Source organism: Dromiciops gliroides, chromosome 1 (genome assembly GCF_019393635.1).
Source record: "Dromiciops gliroides isolate mDroGli1 chromosome 1, mDroGli1.pri, whole genome shotgun sequence".
Lineage (NCBI taxonomy): Eukaryota > Metazoa > Chordata > Mammalia > Microbiotheria > Microbiotheriidae > Dromiciops > Dromiciops gliroides.
The window spans coordinates 31,727,803-31,745,593 of NC_057861.1; the positions used below are offsets into that span (position 1 = coordinate 31,727,803).

The 17,791-nt window shown below is 38.3% G+C and overlaps 1 protein-coding gene across 1 annotated transcript in view; it reads left to right on the top strand.

The window, feature by feature from the left end:
- The window catches only part of KNTC1 (kinetochore associated 1), a 98,774-nt gene that overhangs the window by 15,778 nt on the left and 65,205 nt on the right, over nucleotides 1–17,791 (top strand). Inside the window, exons 10-26 of the mRNA XM_043975126.1 lie at nucleotides 100–152; nucleotides 411–526; nucleotides 2,204–2,255; nucleotides 3,372–3,470; nucleotides 4,172–4,215; nucleotides 4,296–4,361; nucleotides 4,466–4,541; nucleotides 5,917–6,042; nucleotides 6,134–6,223; nucleotides 7,052–7,105; nucleotides 8,202–8,263; nucleotides 9,510–9,621; nucleotides 11,612–11,755; nucleotides 11,955–12,011; nucleotides 12,110–12,211; nucleotides 14,266–14,382; nucleotides 14,463–14,606. Of these exons, the coding sequence (XP_043831061.1) occupies nucleotides 100–152; nucleotides 411–526; nucleotides 2,204–2,255; nucleotides 3,372–3,470; nucleotides 4,172–4,215; nucleotides 4,296–4,361; nucleotides 4,466–4,541; nucleotides 5,917–6,042; nucleotides 6,134–6,223; nucleotides 7,052–7,105; nucleotides 8,202–8,263; nucleotides 9,510–9,621; nucleotides 11,612–11,755; nucleotides 11,955–12,011; nucleotides 12,110–12,211; nucleotides 14,266–14,382; nucleotides 14,463–14,606 (1,514 nt within the window). The remainder of the gene's footprint in view (nucleotides 1–99; nucleotides 153–410; nucleotides 527–2,203; nucleotides 2,256–3,371; nucleotides 3,471–4,171; nucleotides 4,216–4,295; nucleotides 4,362–4,465; nucleotides 4,542–5,916; nucleotides 6,043–6,133; nucleotides 6,224–7,051; nucleotides 7,106–8,201; nucleotides 8,264–9,509; nucleotides 9,622–11,611; nucleotides 11,756–11,954; nucleotides 12,012–12,109; nucleotides 12,212–14,265; nucleotides 14,383–14,462; nucleotides 14,607–17,791) is intronic.

Below are 17,791 nucleotides of genomic sequence, written 5' to 3' on the forward strand. Positions count from 1 at the left end.
TGTGTAATTGTGATACTCAGTAAAGGTGTGAAAAGGCTGATTGGACTGTCTTCATATAGAACATCCAACTTGAGCTTTCCTCCATCTTTTCTTTTGTAGGTGTGAAGAAGGTTCAACTTACAGACAATCTGCTTTTCATTTTGGATACCGCTGTACGTCTCTGATCATATTCTTTTTTGAAAAATGCTGTTGTAAAATATGTGTAACTCACACACTAAATAGAAATGGGTATACTGTTATAAAAAGAAGGGTATATTTGTATCCCAAAGCTGTGTATGCTATATTTTCAGCATATATAGCTACTTTCTAAGACTTTAGGAATATTCATTGTTTTTATTACAATATACCAAAATAAATACCAATGTACCAAAATTGTAAAATGTCCCCTTTCTCTTTTTGTTTTTTAATAGAATGTACTGAGCTTATGGGACATTTATACTTTAATTCCTGTATGGAACTGGCCTTCTACGTGTTTTGAAGACTTTATTCTCACCACAGAGGCTGATTCTTCTTCATCAGTCACTTGGTAAATGGAAGCATATTTTAGATTCCTTCTCTTCTACCTAGCCTTTCTCCCTTTTCTGGCAATTCTCAGTTAATTATAGCATACTTAACAAATGTTCACCTAAGACTGGGGCTAAAGGAAAATGACCAACGCTGGAGGGACTGTGGAAAAATAGGTACATTAATCCAGTGATATCACTCCTAAATCCATACTCCAAAAAGAGCAAAGAAAGAAGAAAGGATCTATGTGTACAAAAATATTTATAGCAGCCTTTTTTGTGGTGGAGAAGAACTGGACAATGAGAGGGTACTCATCAATTTGGGATTTGTAGTATCTGGAAAGAACACCAAATTTAGAGTCAGAGTCAGAGTTTTAGATTCTATCCCTGCTACTTACTAATTGAATGTGGTTTGGATAAATTACTTCTTATTGGCTCTATTGTTTGCTCACCTTTAAAATTAGGGAGATGTCTAAATTTGAGGTGGGTGTGGGGCAGCTAGATGGCGCAGTGGATAGAGCACCAGCCCTGGATTCAGGAGTACCTGGGTTCAAATCCGACCTCAGACACTTAACGCTTACTAGCTGTGTGACCCTGGGCGAGTCACTTAACCCCAATTGCCCCGCAAAAAAAAAAAAATAAATAAGTAGAACAAAATGAATTTAAGTAAAATGAGAAGGCTGCTAGATGGTGCAGTGGATAAAGTACTGGCCCTGGATTCAGGAGGACCTGAGTTCAAATCTAGCCTCAGACACTTGACATTTACTAGCTGTGTGACCCTGGGCAAGTCACAACCCTCATTGCCCTGTAAAAAAAAAAAAGTTATAGTTGTTTGGGGCAGCTAGGTGGCGCAGTGGATAAAGCACCGGCCCTGGATTCAGGAGTGCCTGAGTTCAAATTCGGCCTCAGACACTTGACACTTACTAGCTGTATGACCCTGGGCAAGTCACTTAACCCCCATTGCCCTGCAAAAAAAAAAATTAAAAAAAAAAGGTAAAATGAGAGGGTAGGACTGTGTAATCTCTTATGTCCTTTCTAGCTCTAGAATTATGTTCTGAGTTTCTGGAGAAACAGATAAAGATATAAGTATGCAATTAAGTTTCTTAGATGAAAAGCTTAGACTCCAGTGTGGGCCTCAGTGCTTGGGAGAATTTTATGGACAGGGTATGGGGCTCAATCTAGAACTTGAAGGTTAGGTAAAATTTAGTTGGGGCAGCTAGGTGGCACAGTGGATAGAGCACTGGCCCTGGATTCAGGAGGACCTGAGTTCAAATCCGGCCTCTTACACTTACTAGCTGTGTGACCCTGGTCAAGTCACTTAACCCCAATTGCCTCATAAAAAAAAATTTAGTTGGTTGCTATTCTGTTACAAGGTGGCAAACTGAATCATAAAATAAACTTAGGTGGATCTTGATATCTTTTAGTAATGTACCAGTCTTCATCTTCATTAGTCATTTTTTTTGAAAGTTGGGATGCGGCAAATAGGTAAGTTCTGTGATATGCTGAAAGATTGAATTGAAATAAACTTTGAATCAAATGAGAAAACATGTAGTATTAGCATGGTGATTTCAAAACAAATCGGTGCCCTCTTAAATGAGTTTTTGTTTTCAGACTGGAAAGAGCACATTTTCTAATATACTGAACAGTTGGCAAAGATTAATTACTTGACTTAATGAAAATGCTCTTTTTTTCTTTTTTAGGCAAGACGCTATCAATCTGAAGTTAATAGCTCTGACTACGTCTAGTAATCAGGTAAAGATATTTTTGATGACCTAGTTCCTGTTATGGGTCAGTCTTGAAAAAAACCATCATTAGCAGAACTTAAAAATTGATGTTAATTAGTGCTCAGTGTATCAGCCCAGCTGTCTGATTTTAAACATGTGTAGCAAGCCCCAACTAATACGATGGAACTGCTTTTTTTCTTCTGAAGCTTAGATTTCAATTATGATTTTTCTGTATCTTAAAATATAATGTCAGAATATGTTAATGTTTTACATAATCATACATGTATAACCCATATATAATTGTTTGCCACCTTAGGGAGGCAGGGGAGGGAGGGAAAGAGGGATAAAAATTAGAACCCAAAACTATAAATAAAAATGTTTCTTATTAAAAAAAATAATGTCTGGGACAGCTAGGTGGCAGTGGATAAAGCACTGGCCCTGGATTCAGGAGGACCTAAATTCAAATCTGGCCTCAGGCACTTGACACTTACTAGCTGTGTGACCCTAGGCAAGTCACTTAACCCTCATTGCCCTGCAAAAAAAACAAAAAAAAAACCCCAAACCCAAAATAATGTCAGGAAATAGATTCTGATAAATATGATTGTTTTTAACAGAAACACCTTGTAATTCTCATGTGGGGAAGTAAGACTAATAAGATTCCCCCTTATAGGCTGTCACAATGTTTTTTCTATTAGAGGTTGTGTTTGGGAGGGATTGATTTGGTTAATGTCTATCCAATATATAACAATGAACTCTTATGGAGCTCCAGTAAAAGATTTTAGCTGTTATATGTGTACTAAATACTGGAACTTGTACGTAAGGAATCAGGGCTTTTTTGTTTTGTTTTGTTTTGTTTTTGCAGGGCAATGGGGTTTAAGTGACTTGCCCAGGGTCACACAGCTAGTAAGTGTCTGAGGCTGGGTTTGAACTCAGGTCCTCCTGAATCCAAGGCCAGTGCCTTATCCATTGCGCCACCTAGCTGCCCCCTGAATCAGGGCTTTTTACCAGACCTGCACATTTAAATGCCTGACCAAACTTTCAGCCAATCTGTGTTTTTTCTTCTGGATCTGATGGTAATGAAATTAACCACTTTCCCTTTTCTCTCTTTTTATTTGTTTTGTTTTTGATTTTGTTCTTTGTTAAGATGAGAAACCTCATGGTTTATTCATTGCCTACAATGACCTTGCTCTATTCTTTGGAAGTTTCTGCTGTTTCTTCACTTGTCAGGACGGGAATCAGCTCGGTAAGTTAATATCTGTATATATACATGCTCCTTGAACAGAAAACCCTTTTAAATTGCTTCCTAATCTTTTTGTGTTTAGATCCCTTTGGCAATTTAGGAAAACCTATAGATCCCTTCTCATAATCAGGTTTTTAAATGCTTGAGATCAGTTGCACAGGATTACAAAGGAAATAAATTAGATTGAAATACAATGATCAAAATTAATGTTTTAAAAACTCAAGTTCATGAATACAAGTTTAAGAGCTCTTGCTTTTAAATTATTGCTAGTCTGTGCTCTGAGTGAAATGTGATTCAGTTCTTGGCTCAGTTTCAGAAGAATAAAAATCTTGACTGATTGCCATAATGTTCCCCAATGTCTGTTCAAGAACAGTAGTAGCCCTTCAAAATAAAAAGCAAAGTGAAAATAAAACCATTTTCTGGAATACCTACATATTATTTAAGTTTCTTCCTTATTTATTTAAGAAATTAAAGATTAAAGATTGAAGTGAGATAGATTCCCCCCCCCCCTCATTTGTATTTAAAATTTTCAGTGACTTTTTGTTTTTCCTGATTCTCCACCCTCCCACCCCCAGCTGCTCATACTACACATTTGTCTCTGGCTCCTTGAGGGCAGGGCTATTCTCGTTTTTATTTTTGTTTCCCTGGTGCCTTGAGCTTAGTAGGTGCTTAATCAGTGTTTATCTATGGATTGATTTTTGCAGGATACAATTTACCTTCTGGAAGGAATTTATGAAAATGACCACAAGTAGGTAATATTTTCTATTTCTTCTGGCAGGCTGAACAGGGAACTAGAGGGGTATTTCTAATGATTACTGTTGTTTTCAGCTCCCCCGAAGGTTTGGTGTCCATTATAGTACTTAGGTGCCTAACAGAAGCCTTACCAGAAAACAGGTAACTTCCTTTTCATATTGATTAATGAAATGGGCTTTAATGAACTCGTTAACATTATTTAATTAATGGATATTTTGTATTGTATTTATTTTCCAATTTCCCAGATTGAGTAGATTACTTCATAAGCACAAGTTTACAGAAGCTGAAAACTTTGCCATCAGTTTTGGACTGGATGTTGAGGTACTGGGCCTCAGAAGCAGAACTCCTAGCAGTGGGTGGAAGCTGTAGAGGCAGATTGGGTCTGGGTGTTAGGGAAAACCTCCTAGAGGTTAGAGCTGGCCAAGCACAATGAGCAATATTGGGAGGGTTGTGGACTCCCTCTCACAGGAGGACCTCAAGGAGAGGCTCAGTGAAATAGGAGCTCACATTTGGTCAAGGAAGGGCTGGCCACAGTGTCCTCTCTGTGCTTCCGTATTCCTTCTGGCTATCAGAACCAAAGAACACAAGTTTGGCTTGTCAGACATAACACTGGCCACAGGAAGACGATGCGGGAATTCCTGCTGGTTTTAGCTAGGACAGAAATGTCAATGTACAATGTAAATTGTAACTGCAGTGTCAGCTTTTAAAACCTCAGCACTTATTAAAGAAGGAAAACATGGCAGTTTTCTTGCAGATATTCAAATGTTGGGGTTTCCCCCACCCATTCCTTTTCTTTCTTTTTTTTTTTTAGTGAGGCATTTGGGGTTAAGTGACTTGCTCAGGGTCACACAGCTAGTAAGTGTTAAGTGTCTGAGGCTGGATTTGAACTCAGGTACTCCTGACTCCAGGGCCGGTGCTCTATCCACTGCGCCATCTAGCTGCCCCCATTCCTTTTTTTTTCTTTTTCTTTTTTTTATAAGTACTTCTTTTTTTTTTAATTTAAAAAAAATTTTTTTTAGTGAGGTAATTGGGGTTAAGTGACTTGCCCAGGGTCACATAGCTAGTAAGTGTTAAGTGTCTGAGGCTGGATTTGAACTCAGGTACTCCTGACTCCAGGGCCAGTGCTCTATCTACTTCACCACCTAGCTGCCCCACTCCCCCATTCCTTTTCGTTTTTTTTTGTTTTTTTGAGGCAATGGGGGTTAAGTGACTTGCCCAGGGTCACACAGCTAGTAAGTGTCAAGTGTCTGAGGCCAGATTTGAACTTAGGTACTCCTGAATCCAGGGCCAGCGCTTTAACCATTTTGCCATCTAGCTGCCCCCATTCCTTTTCAAAAGTAACATGTGCCTGCCATCTTTCTCCATGTCTCTGAGCCTCAGTCAGGGGTGGAGATTTGGTTGTGACGATGGTACAAAACCCTGGAGTGCTTTAGTAGTATCAAACTCAAAGCCAGCAGCATGTTGACTTAGAAAACCACAAATTAACATTATCTGCATTGTATAGTATTTTTGTTTATTTTATTAAACATTTCCCAATTACCTTTTTTTTTTTGATCAGCATTGGCTAAGGGTTGTGAATTTGACTCCTCTGCTTTAAGGCCACTAAGAAATGCTAGGAGGGAGGTCCCTAATGGTTTAAGATATGCTTGCTATTAATGTCATTGTACAAGTTAAAATTATTTTATCCATTTGACAGCTTGTTTATAAGGTAAAATCAAATGATCTATTGGAAAGAATGGCTTTGTGTTCAGTAAACACCCATGAACCAACAGTTTGGCAACATCTTGTGGATGAAGCTAAACAAAGTTTATGTAAAATCAAGGTATGTTGTTCATCTCATGTATTTAGTATCTTTGAACCCCGTGACCTGTATCAAAGAGTCTCAAAGTCTGACATTATCTCGTACAAAACAGGATGACCAGTTTGTGGTGGATTACTGCCTGAAGGCTCAGTGGCCAACCTTTGAGACAACTCAGGAAATGCTGAATTATGCCAAAGCCAGAGTAAGTTTTTTTATCTCTCCTTTTCCTCTTTAGTTTTATGTGTGTTACTCTGGGACATATGGGGTGTTCCAGTAGGACCAGCACCTCTGGTGTGAGAGCTGCTGAGCCCTCTTCAGGGCTGCTTATCTACCTTTAGTGTCCACCTTTCACCCAACTCTCACCTGTGGCTCCAAGGAGCTGTAGCACGTACAGCAATCACAATCCACTGAACCATCTCGGCAGACTAGCCAAGCCAGGTTGAGGGTAACTGACAGGCCTAAGACCCATCCATGAGTTGGGATACCCCAAGCATGTGAAGACTTCTTGGGTGGGTGAGAACAGCTTGTTCCAATAACCATAAAGGCTCAGGCCTTGATCAGACATCATAGACACCAAGGGTCTCCACTGCATCCTGGGCCTTCACCAGTCATCTTGACTTTTGTCCTACCACTGGCCTTTGGTGACCCTGGAAGAGAGAATGAGAATGACATCTTTCTACAACTCTGCCTCACTTAAATCTAGTTCATTCATGAGTCAAGATGTCATCCTGTGATGTCACTGGTCTTACTAGCTGTGTGACCCTGGGCAAGTCACCTAACCCTCATTGCCCCACAAAGAAAAAAAGCAAGAAAACAGAAAATTAAGGACAAACAGCAATGTGTGTTCCTCTAAACAGTATTAGGTTTTTAACTCCAGTTCTTTTTGTGCAGAACTAAAAACAATTATATTGATTAAGGAAAAGTTTCCTTTTAATGCTTAAAAGAAACCCTAAAATATTCTCAGGAAAGAAGAATATGTGGCTCATTTGGACACATGCTACTCTAACTATTTCTTTCTCAATTATCTTAGCTTTTGAAGAAAGATGATAAAATGACTGCTACCTTTTCAAATAGCTTAACAGAGGTAAGGAACGAATGGAGCAGTATTCGATTTGACTACATTAATATTTTTTACTAAATGATGTTTGTCTCATGTTTTTACTGACATATTTAAAAATTTACATGTATATCAAATAAAGAGTATTTATTTTCAAATGTCTGTTGTAACTTGATAAGTTGTTATAAGTTAATCCAGTGTTTGTTTCCAGCTGAGAACAAGTGTTCAGTAATATTTTGTATAATAACAACAACGATATTTGTGTAATAACTCTCCCTACTGATTATATCTATCATTTTCAATAAAACAGCTGGCTCTGCCCAGCTCAGTTGTTGCCCTAAGGACTTTTGTTTAAATCAATGTAGCGATTCTGAGGTGATTGATTTTGGAGGGGGCATGCAATTACTTTGTATTTCAAGGACCATTAATAACATTTCCAAGAGATGTTAAATATGTTCCATTGTGTTGAAATGGCATTCTATTTAGGGGACTTAGAAATATTTTTATTATATCAATATTTTCTAAGTAATGTTACTTATTGTCATGTAATTTCACCAGTATATAGTAAAAAATCTGTAAACGTGTATATATGAATACATATATATATATTCAGATGTATGTTTTATCTATCCTTTAGTCATCTGTGATTTCGTCACAGGGATTGCTCTTTCCACAAACTAAGAAATCAGCCCACTCTCAGACTTACTAGCTGTTTTTAAGAATTGCTGTAGCCAAAAGATTAAAAGATTGATCACCCTGATGCTCATTCTGGTGATGAGACTCTGAGTTTAGCTGGGATGATCCTGGTACAATATACCGGACCCACACCTGAAGTCTTTCCGGCTCGGCAGAAATTTGCCAAATTGTGTTTTATCAACAGTATTAAGAACCTGCACTCAGCTCTGTGCCATAAAGATGCATGAAAATTAGACTTCTAGTGTAGGTTTTCTCTAAGAATGAGAGAGAGAGAGAGAGAACGTGTGCATGTGTGTACCCATGCTTGTGTACGTTTGTGCGTGAATTGAGTGCCTTTAATCCAAGGCTTCTGAAATACTTTGTATCTTCTTGATAGCTATGTTTAAATCTACAATCTCGTATGCGTATTAACTTGCTTCCACTACAGGTATTAAAGGCCCGTGCAAAGTTGGCTACTTTTTATGGAGCATTTGGACCAGACAAATTCAGGTTTATATAAATATATATATATATTTTTTTATCTTAATAGTATCTTATTTTTTCCAATTGCATGTAAAGATAGTTTTCAATATTCATTTTTATAAGATTTTGAGTTCCAAATTTTTCTCCCTCCTTCCTTCCTTCCCCTTCCCTCTCCCCAAGATGGCAAGCAATCTGATATAGGTTATATATGTACAATCACCTTAAACATATTTCCGCATTAGTCATGTTGTGAAATAAGAATCAGAACAAAAGGAGAAAACCTCAAAAAAGAAAAAAAAAACCATAAAAACTAAAAATTGTATTGTTCAATCTGCACTCAGATCGCACAGTTCTTTTTCTGGATGTGGAGAGCTAAACATTATGAATCCTTTGGAATTGTTTTGAATCATTGTATTGCTGAGAAAAGCTAAGTCTATCACAGCTGATCATAACAAGTGTCTGAGACCAGATTTGAACTCGGGTCCTCCTGAATCCAGGGCGGGTGCTTTATCCACTGTGCCACCTAGCTGCCCCAGATGAATCTTTTTTTTTTTTTTTTTTTTTGCGGGGCAATGGGGGTTAAGTGACTTGCCCAGGGTCACACAGCTAGTAAGTGTCAAGTGTCTGAGGCTGGATTTGAACTCAGGTACTCCTGAATCCAAGGCCGATGCTTTATCCACTGCGCCACCTAGCTGCCCCAGATGAATCATTTTTATTAACAAAACTAAGAAAGGGGAGCAGATTTTGTTTTCTGGTAGCTCAAGGGTATATAGAAGATTTTTATTTTCTGCTAAATGCTCAACTGAATGCCATATGAATGCATTATTAAAAAGATTCTTCTTGATATCTTTATTTTAAATCCTCTTTTTTTCACATTTTTCCAATATTTTTATCACTGTACTTAATTTTATTCTCTTTGCTAAGTTTCCTTTAGTCCTTCTCGTATATTTGTTTATCTGCCCTATCAAATGGTGGTGTTCAGTCGTGTCCAAGTCCATGGGGTTTTCTTGGCAAGTTATTGGAGTGGTTTGCCATTTCCTTCTCTATTGGGGTTAAGTGACTTGCCTAGAGTCACACAGCTAGTGTCTGAGGTTGGATTTAAATTGAGATCTTACCAACTCCAGGCCAGGCCAGTGGTCTATCCATTGCACCACTTACCTACCCCACATGTATCCTGTGTAATTCATATTATAGAGTAATGTTGTTAGCCCTTTTAGGCACATACTTAATTGTTTTCTGAAAAATCATTCCCCTTTTCTTTTTAATACCTCAGTGGAATCAATTGGATTGAATTTCTGAAAAGTGAAGATATTCTGAAGGATATCTTTCTTCAGCTAAAAGAGGGGAACCTTTTTTGTGCACAGTTTCTTTGGCTTCGCCATCGGGTAAGAGATTTTATATTTTTATTTAAATCATTCCATAGCTCGTGGAAAGATCATTGAATGAACATTGGAAACCAGGCTTTCAGGAATGACATGTTGAATTTAAATTCCTTATCACTTGGAGCAAATAATGTTCTATGCCAACCTCGTAAGATATGTAAAGTAGATCTCCGGCCATGAAATGTACAGTAAGGCTCCATTATAATTGTCTAACAGTTGATTCATTACTCTGAATTTTTCTCATTTGGTCCACGTATTCTTTATTGTTCAAACATAGATTTGGAGGCTTTAATCTGTGAAGCAGCACCTTTCCCAGTGAGAAAAAGCAGAATTTTTCATACTCTTCTGAGAATACAAAAGTGACTCAAATGAAGGTGGTACAAAGTTAGGAGATTAATGAAGGTATCCAAGTAGAGTCAGTGAGACTCAGAGGCTGCTTGGGGTGGAGGAGGGAAATATGCTACATAGTGACAGAGAACATAATGATAGTAACAAGCTGAGCAGGCACTTCCCATTGAGCTCCTGGAGTCAGAGAAGCTTCCTGTGGAAAGTACTTTCCCATAGTCCTTCAGGACAGCAATGTATATCCCATACCCCTTTACAGTAACATCCAGCTCTGCCACCTCAACAAAACAAGACAAGCCTGTAATCCTGATTCTCTGTGATTGTTTCTAGGTACATTTAGACGTACAGGTTATAATAATTTTGCCAAAACAGAGACAGTATGAAAACATCTAACATTTAATGTTATATGTTAAAATCTACGTACTTCTGTTATGAGAAGATCCCAAATCTGGCACGACATGGGGAGTTGAGGGCTCTCCACTGCATCGCTTAGATTGGATAAGTGGTTGGCCTCTGAAATCATGGATTCAAAAACCCTCAAATATTGAAGTTTTCTATAAAGAGATATACACTGAGGGGCAGCTAGGTGGTGCAGTGGATAAAGCACCAGCCCTGGATTCAGGAGGAGGACCTGAGTTCAAAACCATCCTCAGACACTTGACACTTCCTACCTGTGTGACCCTGGGCAAGTCACTTAACCCTCATTGCCCTTAAAAAAAATAGATATACACTGGGATTGTACCACATATGTTCAGCATCCATGTGTATATTATTGCTATCTTCAATTATAAATCTAACTCACCTCCCCATGCTCGTGGTTTACAATGTTCTTTTCTCACCATTGGCATTATAAACATTCATTACATCAATACTGTCAATGAGAACACTCCCTCTCTTGGTTCAAATTGCAAACTTGTTTCATTCAGTCGTCCCATAAATCCTCCATAGAACTTCCACTCACCATGTCAGAGGCCTTCCTGTGGAGTTCCTCTTGTTGTCCTTGCTCTTGGTACATGGCCCACCCATCTACCTCTGTTTCTGATCATAAAACATGATGTTTGTAATACATATGTGCCCACAAGTCATCTTTGATAACAATCTGCAGCCTTTTTTTTTTTTTTATAAATAAGAAAACTGAGGCACAAAAAGATAATGTGACTTGCCTCTTATCAGAACCAGTAAGAGTCAGAAGTAGAGCAGACATGACAGATTTTGCTCTATTTGTTTGCCATCTTTTGTTATATCTATTGACAATAGAATGGTAGAGTTTGTTATCAAGTCAGTGAGAAAAAGCGCTTATTATGTTAAGCACACTTACGTTGTGTCCATCACTATAAGGTTTTATTAGCTATTAGTCTCAAGCCCCCTCAAATCCCACTTACACTTCCTCCTTCATAGTAAGCATGATGGCTACATGCTGATAAATATATTGATCTCACAGTTCACACGGTACAGACTATCTTAAGAGAGCAGGCAGTGGGGAGTTGGCAGTACCTGGACATTGTCTCACTTGATCAGCCAGTGCTGATGGGACATGACTCTTTACTGATGATGCCCTGCTCTGCTGATGCAGCCTTTTGTTTTTGGAAGCTCTTGGTCAGTTTGCATAATTTACACAACAAATCCAAATAATTGTCTGTGTTTTTAGGCAGATTTTGAGAGCAGATTTGATGTGAACACACTGGACAATTTGCTGAACTCAATTAGCACAAGTATCCCCGTGCGAGAGCTTTGTTGGTGGCTTCAGAGTGATGTGATTCCATTTGTGAAAAGAGTCTTACCAGACGGGCAGGTAAACAGCCCCTTCTAGTGGAGCTGCTCCTTTCTTTCCTTCCTTGGCTTTCTCCTTGAAGATTCAATTCATTTTAACAGCAGTTTGTTCTTAGAGTGTTTGGAAATGGGCTTCTCTGCAGGCTTCAGCTCTGGATTATGTACTATGTGTACACAGTGACAAGCTGGTATTTGGTTTGAAAACAGTCTCTCTCTTTCAGAGAATCCTTGCAAAATGGTTGGAACAAGCAGCAAGAAATCTTGAATTAACTGATAAGGTAATAAGAATGTAATGGATATTGAAAAAAGGCTTAGGTTCTGTGTAATTCCTTTGGTGGTTTCAAAAATCTCTCCTGGTGTCTGATACCACTTATAGGCAAACTGGCCGGAGAACGGACTGGAGGTCGCACAAGTGTTTTTTATGTCTGAAAATCCAGATTCCTTAGGCCTGACATCTTCCTGCCATTACATCCTGTCGGTATGATATTTAGATGATAAGAGTTATTTTCAGTTATGTAGCTGAAAAGCCCTGAGAATTGTATGTAGCAGGGAACTGGGGTATCAGGAGTGTGACTGTTTCTTATTCTGCATTCACAGCCCTTCTGCCTTTTTCTTCCTGGTGTCAATTTTTGAGAGTGTTTCATTAACCCATTTTCTTGCCCTGTTGAAATTAATCAAAAGGACAATACAGATTCCCCTGCCAAAAAAACAACATGACTAAATTTAAGGAGAACTTTTTCCTCTTAGGAAATATGATAGATTCCTTTTAAAAAGTGAAATCCTTAGTAGAACCAAAGTTAACATTGGTTTTCCAAGGCTCTGTTAGTCCAGCTCCATCCTTCATTTGAATGATTAAGCTATGCTGGAGTTCATCTCAGCATTCTGAAGGTTATGGAGCTTTTGTGGCTTAAAGAACAGGTTTCCAAAAGCTCTCACTGAAAAAAATCTGCAATGGACTTGTCTTCCCATGGACAGCATTGTTGTAAGATGAAGTTTCATTTCCAGTACACAAACTTCAGTGGAATTCTTGATCCTGCATTGATTTATTCGGGAAATTAGTTAAATACCTGTTGTTCTTTCTGTCTCTTAAACAGTAAACTCATGAGATGGTATTTGGTACTTCTTAGGGAGAATTTCTTTACTATCCTCTTAAAAAGGAGAGAAAGCAGGGGCAGCTAGGTGGCGCAGTGGATAAAGCACTGGCCCTGGATTCAGGAGTACCTGAGTTCAAATCCAGCCTCAGACACTTAACACTTACTAGCTGTGTGACCCTGGGCAAGTCACTTAACCCCAATTGCCCCGCAAAAAAAAAAAATAAAAAAAAAAATAAAAAAAGGAGAGAAAGGAAGGGAAGACCTACTGCGTGCCAGGTACTCTGCTAAGTGCTTTTTACAAATACCTTATTTGATTTTCACAACATTCTTGTAAGGTAGGATGGTGCAGGTACTTAATAACCCTATTTTATAGATGAGGAAACTGAGTTTCACTAAGGTTAAGTGATTTCCCATGACACCCACACCCACACCCACACCCACACCCACACCCACACACAGTCTAACTATGTATAGGTAGGGTCATGGGTAGGATTTTAATGCAGGTCTCTTGTCTTCAAGGCCAGCATTTTTTCCAGTATACTGCATGCTATGGTATGACAAAAAAGGGGTTTGAGTTCATGTGTAAGGTTTTAAAAACCCTTGAAATTGTCAAATTTGAAAACTGTCCTAAGTGCAAGCGCCTATAGTTAGTCTAGTTTAAAATATTTTGACAAAAATAGAAGTCTCATGTTGCTGATTTTCAGCTTTTTAGTTCCTAGACTGATTCTGAGTCTCGTCCTGTGTTCAACTGCAAGATCAAGTGAAATAATATACATAGAGTGCTCTGAAAACCTTAAAGCACTATATAAATATGAGCTATCTTCATTGTTATAGTTGTTAATAATGATGGCGATGCTTACCCTGGAGGAAGGTTCCCTTGATGCATAGAGTGCTGGGCTTGAAGTTAAGAGGACTTGGGTTCAAATCCCACCTCTGACACTTAGTTATGTGACATTTATATGTGTGACATTATCCTCTGTGCCATAAGCAACTCATTGGGATTTATCTACCAAGTGAAAAACATGTGGGATCTTTTCCCCATGGTGACAAATCGTGGGTCCTTAATATATTTGCATAATTTTAGTCTAGAGTTATCCTGAATCTTCTAAAAATGTAAACTACTTTAAAAATAATCTTCACACAATGAAAGCCATTTTTCAATCCTACCAGGATGAATAAATGAAGGAATGAATAGAAAAGCATTATGGGACACTTTTTTCTTATATACTTTTACTGAGGATATGGATAGGAGAAGATGGTGGTTCCTGCCTCTTCCCACATTAATTCGGGGAAACAATAGGCCACCTCTAAAGGGGGTCTGCAGCAGGGCAGATGGCAAGAACCAGATGTCCTTGAGATTGTCATTGACTGATGTGTAACAGCCACATGTAACACTCTGACTTATAAGATGCTTTCTCATGATACTGTATTTCACAAGGATTATCAAAACACTGAAGAAGTCTGCCATTTGAGGGAGCTGGTGAAGAACTTGCAAGAACTGATCAAATTGTACAGGAAGTACAACTGCAAACTGGCGCTCTCCGAATTTGAGAAGGTAAAAGGTTGACTCCCCTCATGACACTCTGTCCTGCTGGGAGCTTAGTACATCTATGCCTTTTGACTTCTGGCTTTTAGGAGAGCACTACTACCATCGTGTTTCGGATGCTTGACAAGGTTTTGGCCCCAGAACTCATTCCTTCTGTCTTAGAGAAATATGTAAAGTTGTACATGAAGGAGCATAACCTGGAAGAGGAACCACTTCTTTTGTTGTACATAAAGGTGAGCTTCAGCACAGGTGTGCTCACTCAGGTTCATGCTGTGTCTCTTTATCCTGTCTTTTTTTTCTCTGATAAAAGTATTTTATTTTTTTCCAGTTACATGTAAAAATAGTACTCAACATTTGTTTATACAAGCTTTCCAATTTCAGATTTTTCTCCCTCCCTCCCCCTCCCCAAGACAGCAGGTAATCTGATATAGGTTATATATATATATATATATACATATAATAACATTAAACATATTTCTGCATTAGTCATATTATAAGAGAAGAATCAGAGCAATGAGGAAAAACCTCAAAATAGAAAAACAACAGCACCAAAAGCAAAAGTAATAGTCTGGTTCAATCAGCATCTCTACTCCACAGTTCTTTTTTTTTTTTTTTTCCTGGATTTGGAGATCCTCTACCTCAATGCCCTTCCATCATGGGTCCCCTGGAACTCTTCTGTACCATTGCATTGGTGAGAAGAATCTAGTCCATCACAGTAGATCAACACACAATGTTGATGATACTGTGCACAATGTTCTTCTGGTTCTGCTCATCTCACTCATCATCAGTTCATGCAAGTCCTTCTAGGTTTCTCTGAACTCCTCCTGCTCATTGTTTCTTACAGCACAGTAGAATTCCATCACGCTCATATACCACAAATTGTTCAGCCATTCCCCAATTGATGGGCAACCTCTCAACTTCCAATTCCTTGCCAGCACAAAAAGAGCAGCTATAAATATTTTTTGTACATGTGGGTCCTTTTCCCTTCTTTATGATCTCTTTGGGGAAAAGACCCAAAAGTGGTATTGCTGGGTCAAAGGGTATGCACAGCTTTATAGCCCTTTGGGCTGTGAGATTTAAAATTGGATATTAGATCATAAATCTCCCCTCTTTAACCTTTCCCTTAATTTATCTTCCAGACTAGTAAATGGAAGAAACCTCTGGTCTATAGTTAGAGCTTTTATTGTGTGGTAGTTACCAGGTGATGTTGATTAGAGGGATAGGAAAGTAGAAATACAAAACAAATAGTCTTAAGTCTAACCTTAGTCTGTATTCCGTATAAAACTCACCAAAAGCCCAAGGCCACCTTTGGGGAGGAGAGCCGCATCAGGCACGTGCTGCTAACGGTGAGCTGGGCCACGTCCAACTCCAGTCAGTGTCTGTCCGTGTGTCCTGTCAGTCCTTGGACCAGGAGAGCAGGAAAGAGATCCCACTTCCGTCCTCTCCTTGCCTTTTAAGCTTGCACCCCGGAAGTGGAGTGCTTAGCAGCCGGGCTGGCTTGCGTAACCCATGCATGGCCGTCGGTCTCCTCCCCGAAAGGGTGGTCTTTTAAAAACCGGCGTCTTTTTATCACATTCACTAACCGACGGTTAAAAACTTTTTACCACAGGGCATAATTCCAGATTACTCTCCAGAATGGCTGGATCAGTTCACAGCTCCACCAACAATGCATTAGTGTTCCAATTTTCCCACAGCTCCTCCAACATTCATTACTTTCCTTCTTTGTCATATTAGCCAATCTGATAGGTGTCAGGTGGTACCTCAGAGTTGTTTTAATTTGCATCTCTCTAATCATTAGAGATTTAGAGCATTTTTTCATATGGGAATAGATAGCTTTGATTTCTTCATCAGAAAACTGCCTGTTCATATCCTTTGACCATTTCTCAATTGGGGAATGACTTGGATTCATATAAATTTGATTTAGTTTTTATATATTTTAGAAATGAGGCCTTTATCAGAAGTACTGGCCATAAAAATTGTTTCCCAGCTTTCTGCATCCCTTCTAATTTTGGATGCATGCTTCTGTTTGTACAAAAACTTTTTAATTTAATGTAATCAAGATCATCCATTTTGTATTTCATAATATTCTCTATCTCTTGTTTGGTCATAAACTGTTCTCCTTTCCAAAGATCTGAAAGGTAGACTATTCCTTCCTCTCCTAATTTACCTATGGTATCACCTCTAAATCATGTATCCATTTTGACCTTATTTTAGTATAAAGTATAAGATGTTGGTCTATGCCTAATTTCTGCCATACTATCTTCCAGTTTTCCCAGCAGTTTTTGTCAAATACTGAATTCCTATCCCAGAAGCTGGAGTCTTTGGGTTTACCAAACACTGCATTGCTAATGTTATTTGTTACTGTGCCTCCTGTGCCTAGCCTAATCCATTGATCCTCCACTCTATTTCTTAGCCAGTACCAGATAGTTTTGGTGACTGCTGCTTTATAGTAAAGCTCCAGATTTGGTACAGCTAACCCACCTTCCTGTGCATTTTTTTTCATTATTTCCCTTGATATTCCTGACTTTTTGTTTTTCTAGATTGAATTTTGTTATTTTTTCTAGCTCTATAAAATAATTTTTAGGTAGTCTGATTGGTATGGCACTGAATAGGTAAATTAATTTAGGTAGAATTGTCATTTTTACTATATTAGCTCTGCCTATCCATGAGCAATTGATATCTTTCCAATTATTTAGATCTGATTTGATTTGTGTGAAAAGTGTTTGGTAATTGTGTTCATAGAGTTCCTGGGTTTGTCTTGGCAAAGTATTTTATATTATCTACTGTTAGTTTAAATGGAATTTCTCTTTCTTTAATTCCTTTTTCTTCTCTGATTGCTAAAGCTAACATTTCTAGTACAATATTAAATAATAGAGGTGATAATGGACATCCCTGTTTCACCCCTGATCTTATTGGAAAGGCCTCTAACTTATCTCCATTACATATAATGCATGCTGATGGTTTTAGGTAGATACTGTTTATTATTTTAAGGAAAGCTCCACCTATTCCTAAACTCTCTAGTGTTTTTATTAGGAATGGGTGTTGTACCTTGTCAAAAGCTTTCTCTGCATCTATTGAGATAATCATGTGATTTTGGTTAGTTTTCTTATTGATGTGGTTGATTATGTTAATAGTTTTCCTAATGTTGAACCAGACCTGCATTCCTGTTATAAATCCCACCTGGTCATAGTGTATTATCCTGGTGATCACTTGCTGTAATCTCCTTGCTAATATTTTGTTTAATATTTTTAGCATCAATATTCATTAGGGAAATTAGTCATAATTTTCTTTCTCTGTTTTTGCTCTGCCTGGTTTTGGTATCACCACCATATTTGTATCATAAATTGAAATTGGTAGAACTCCTTCCTCACCTATTTTTCCAAATAATTTGTATAATATTGGAATTAATTGTTCTTGG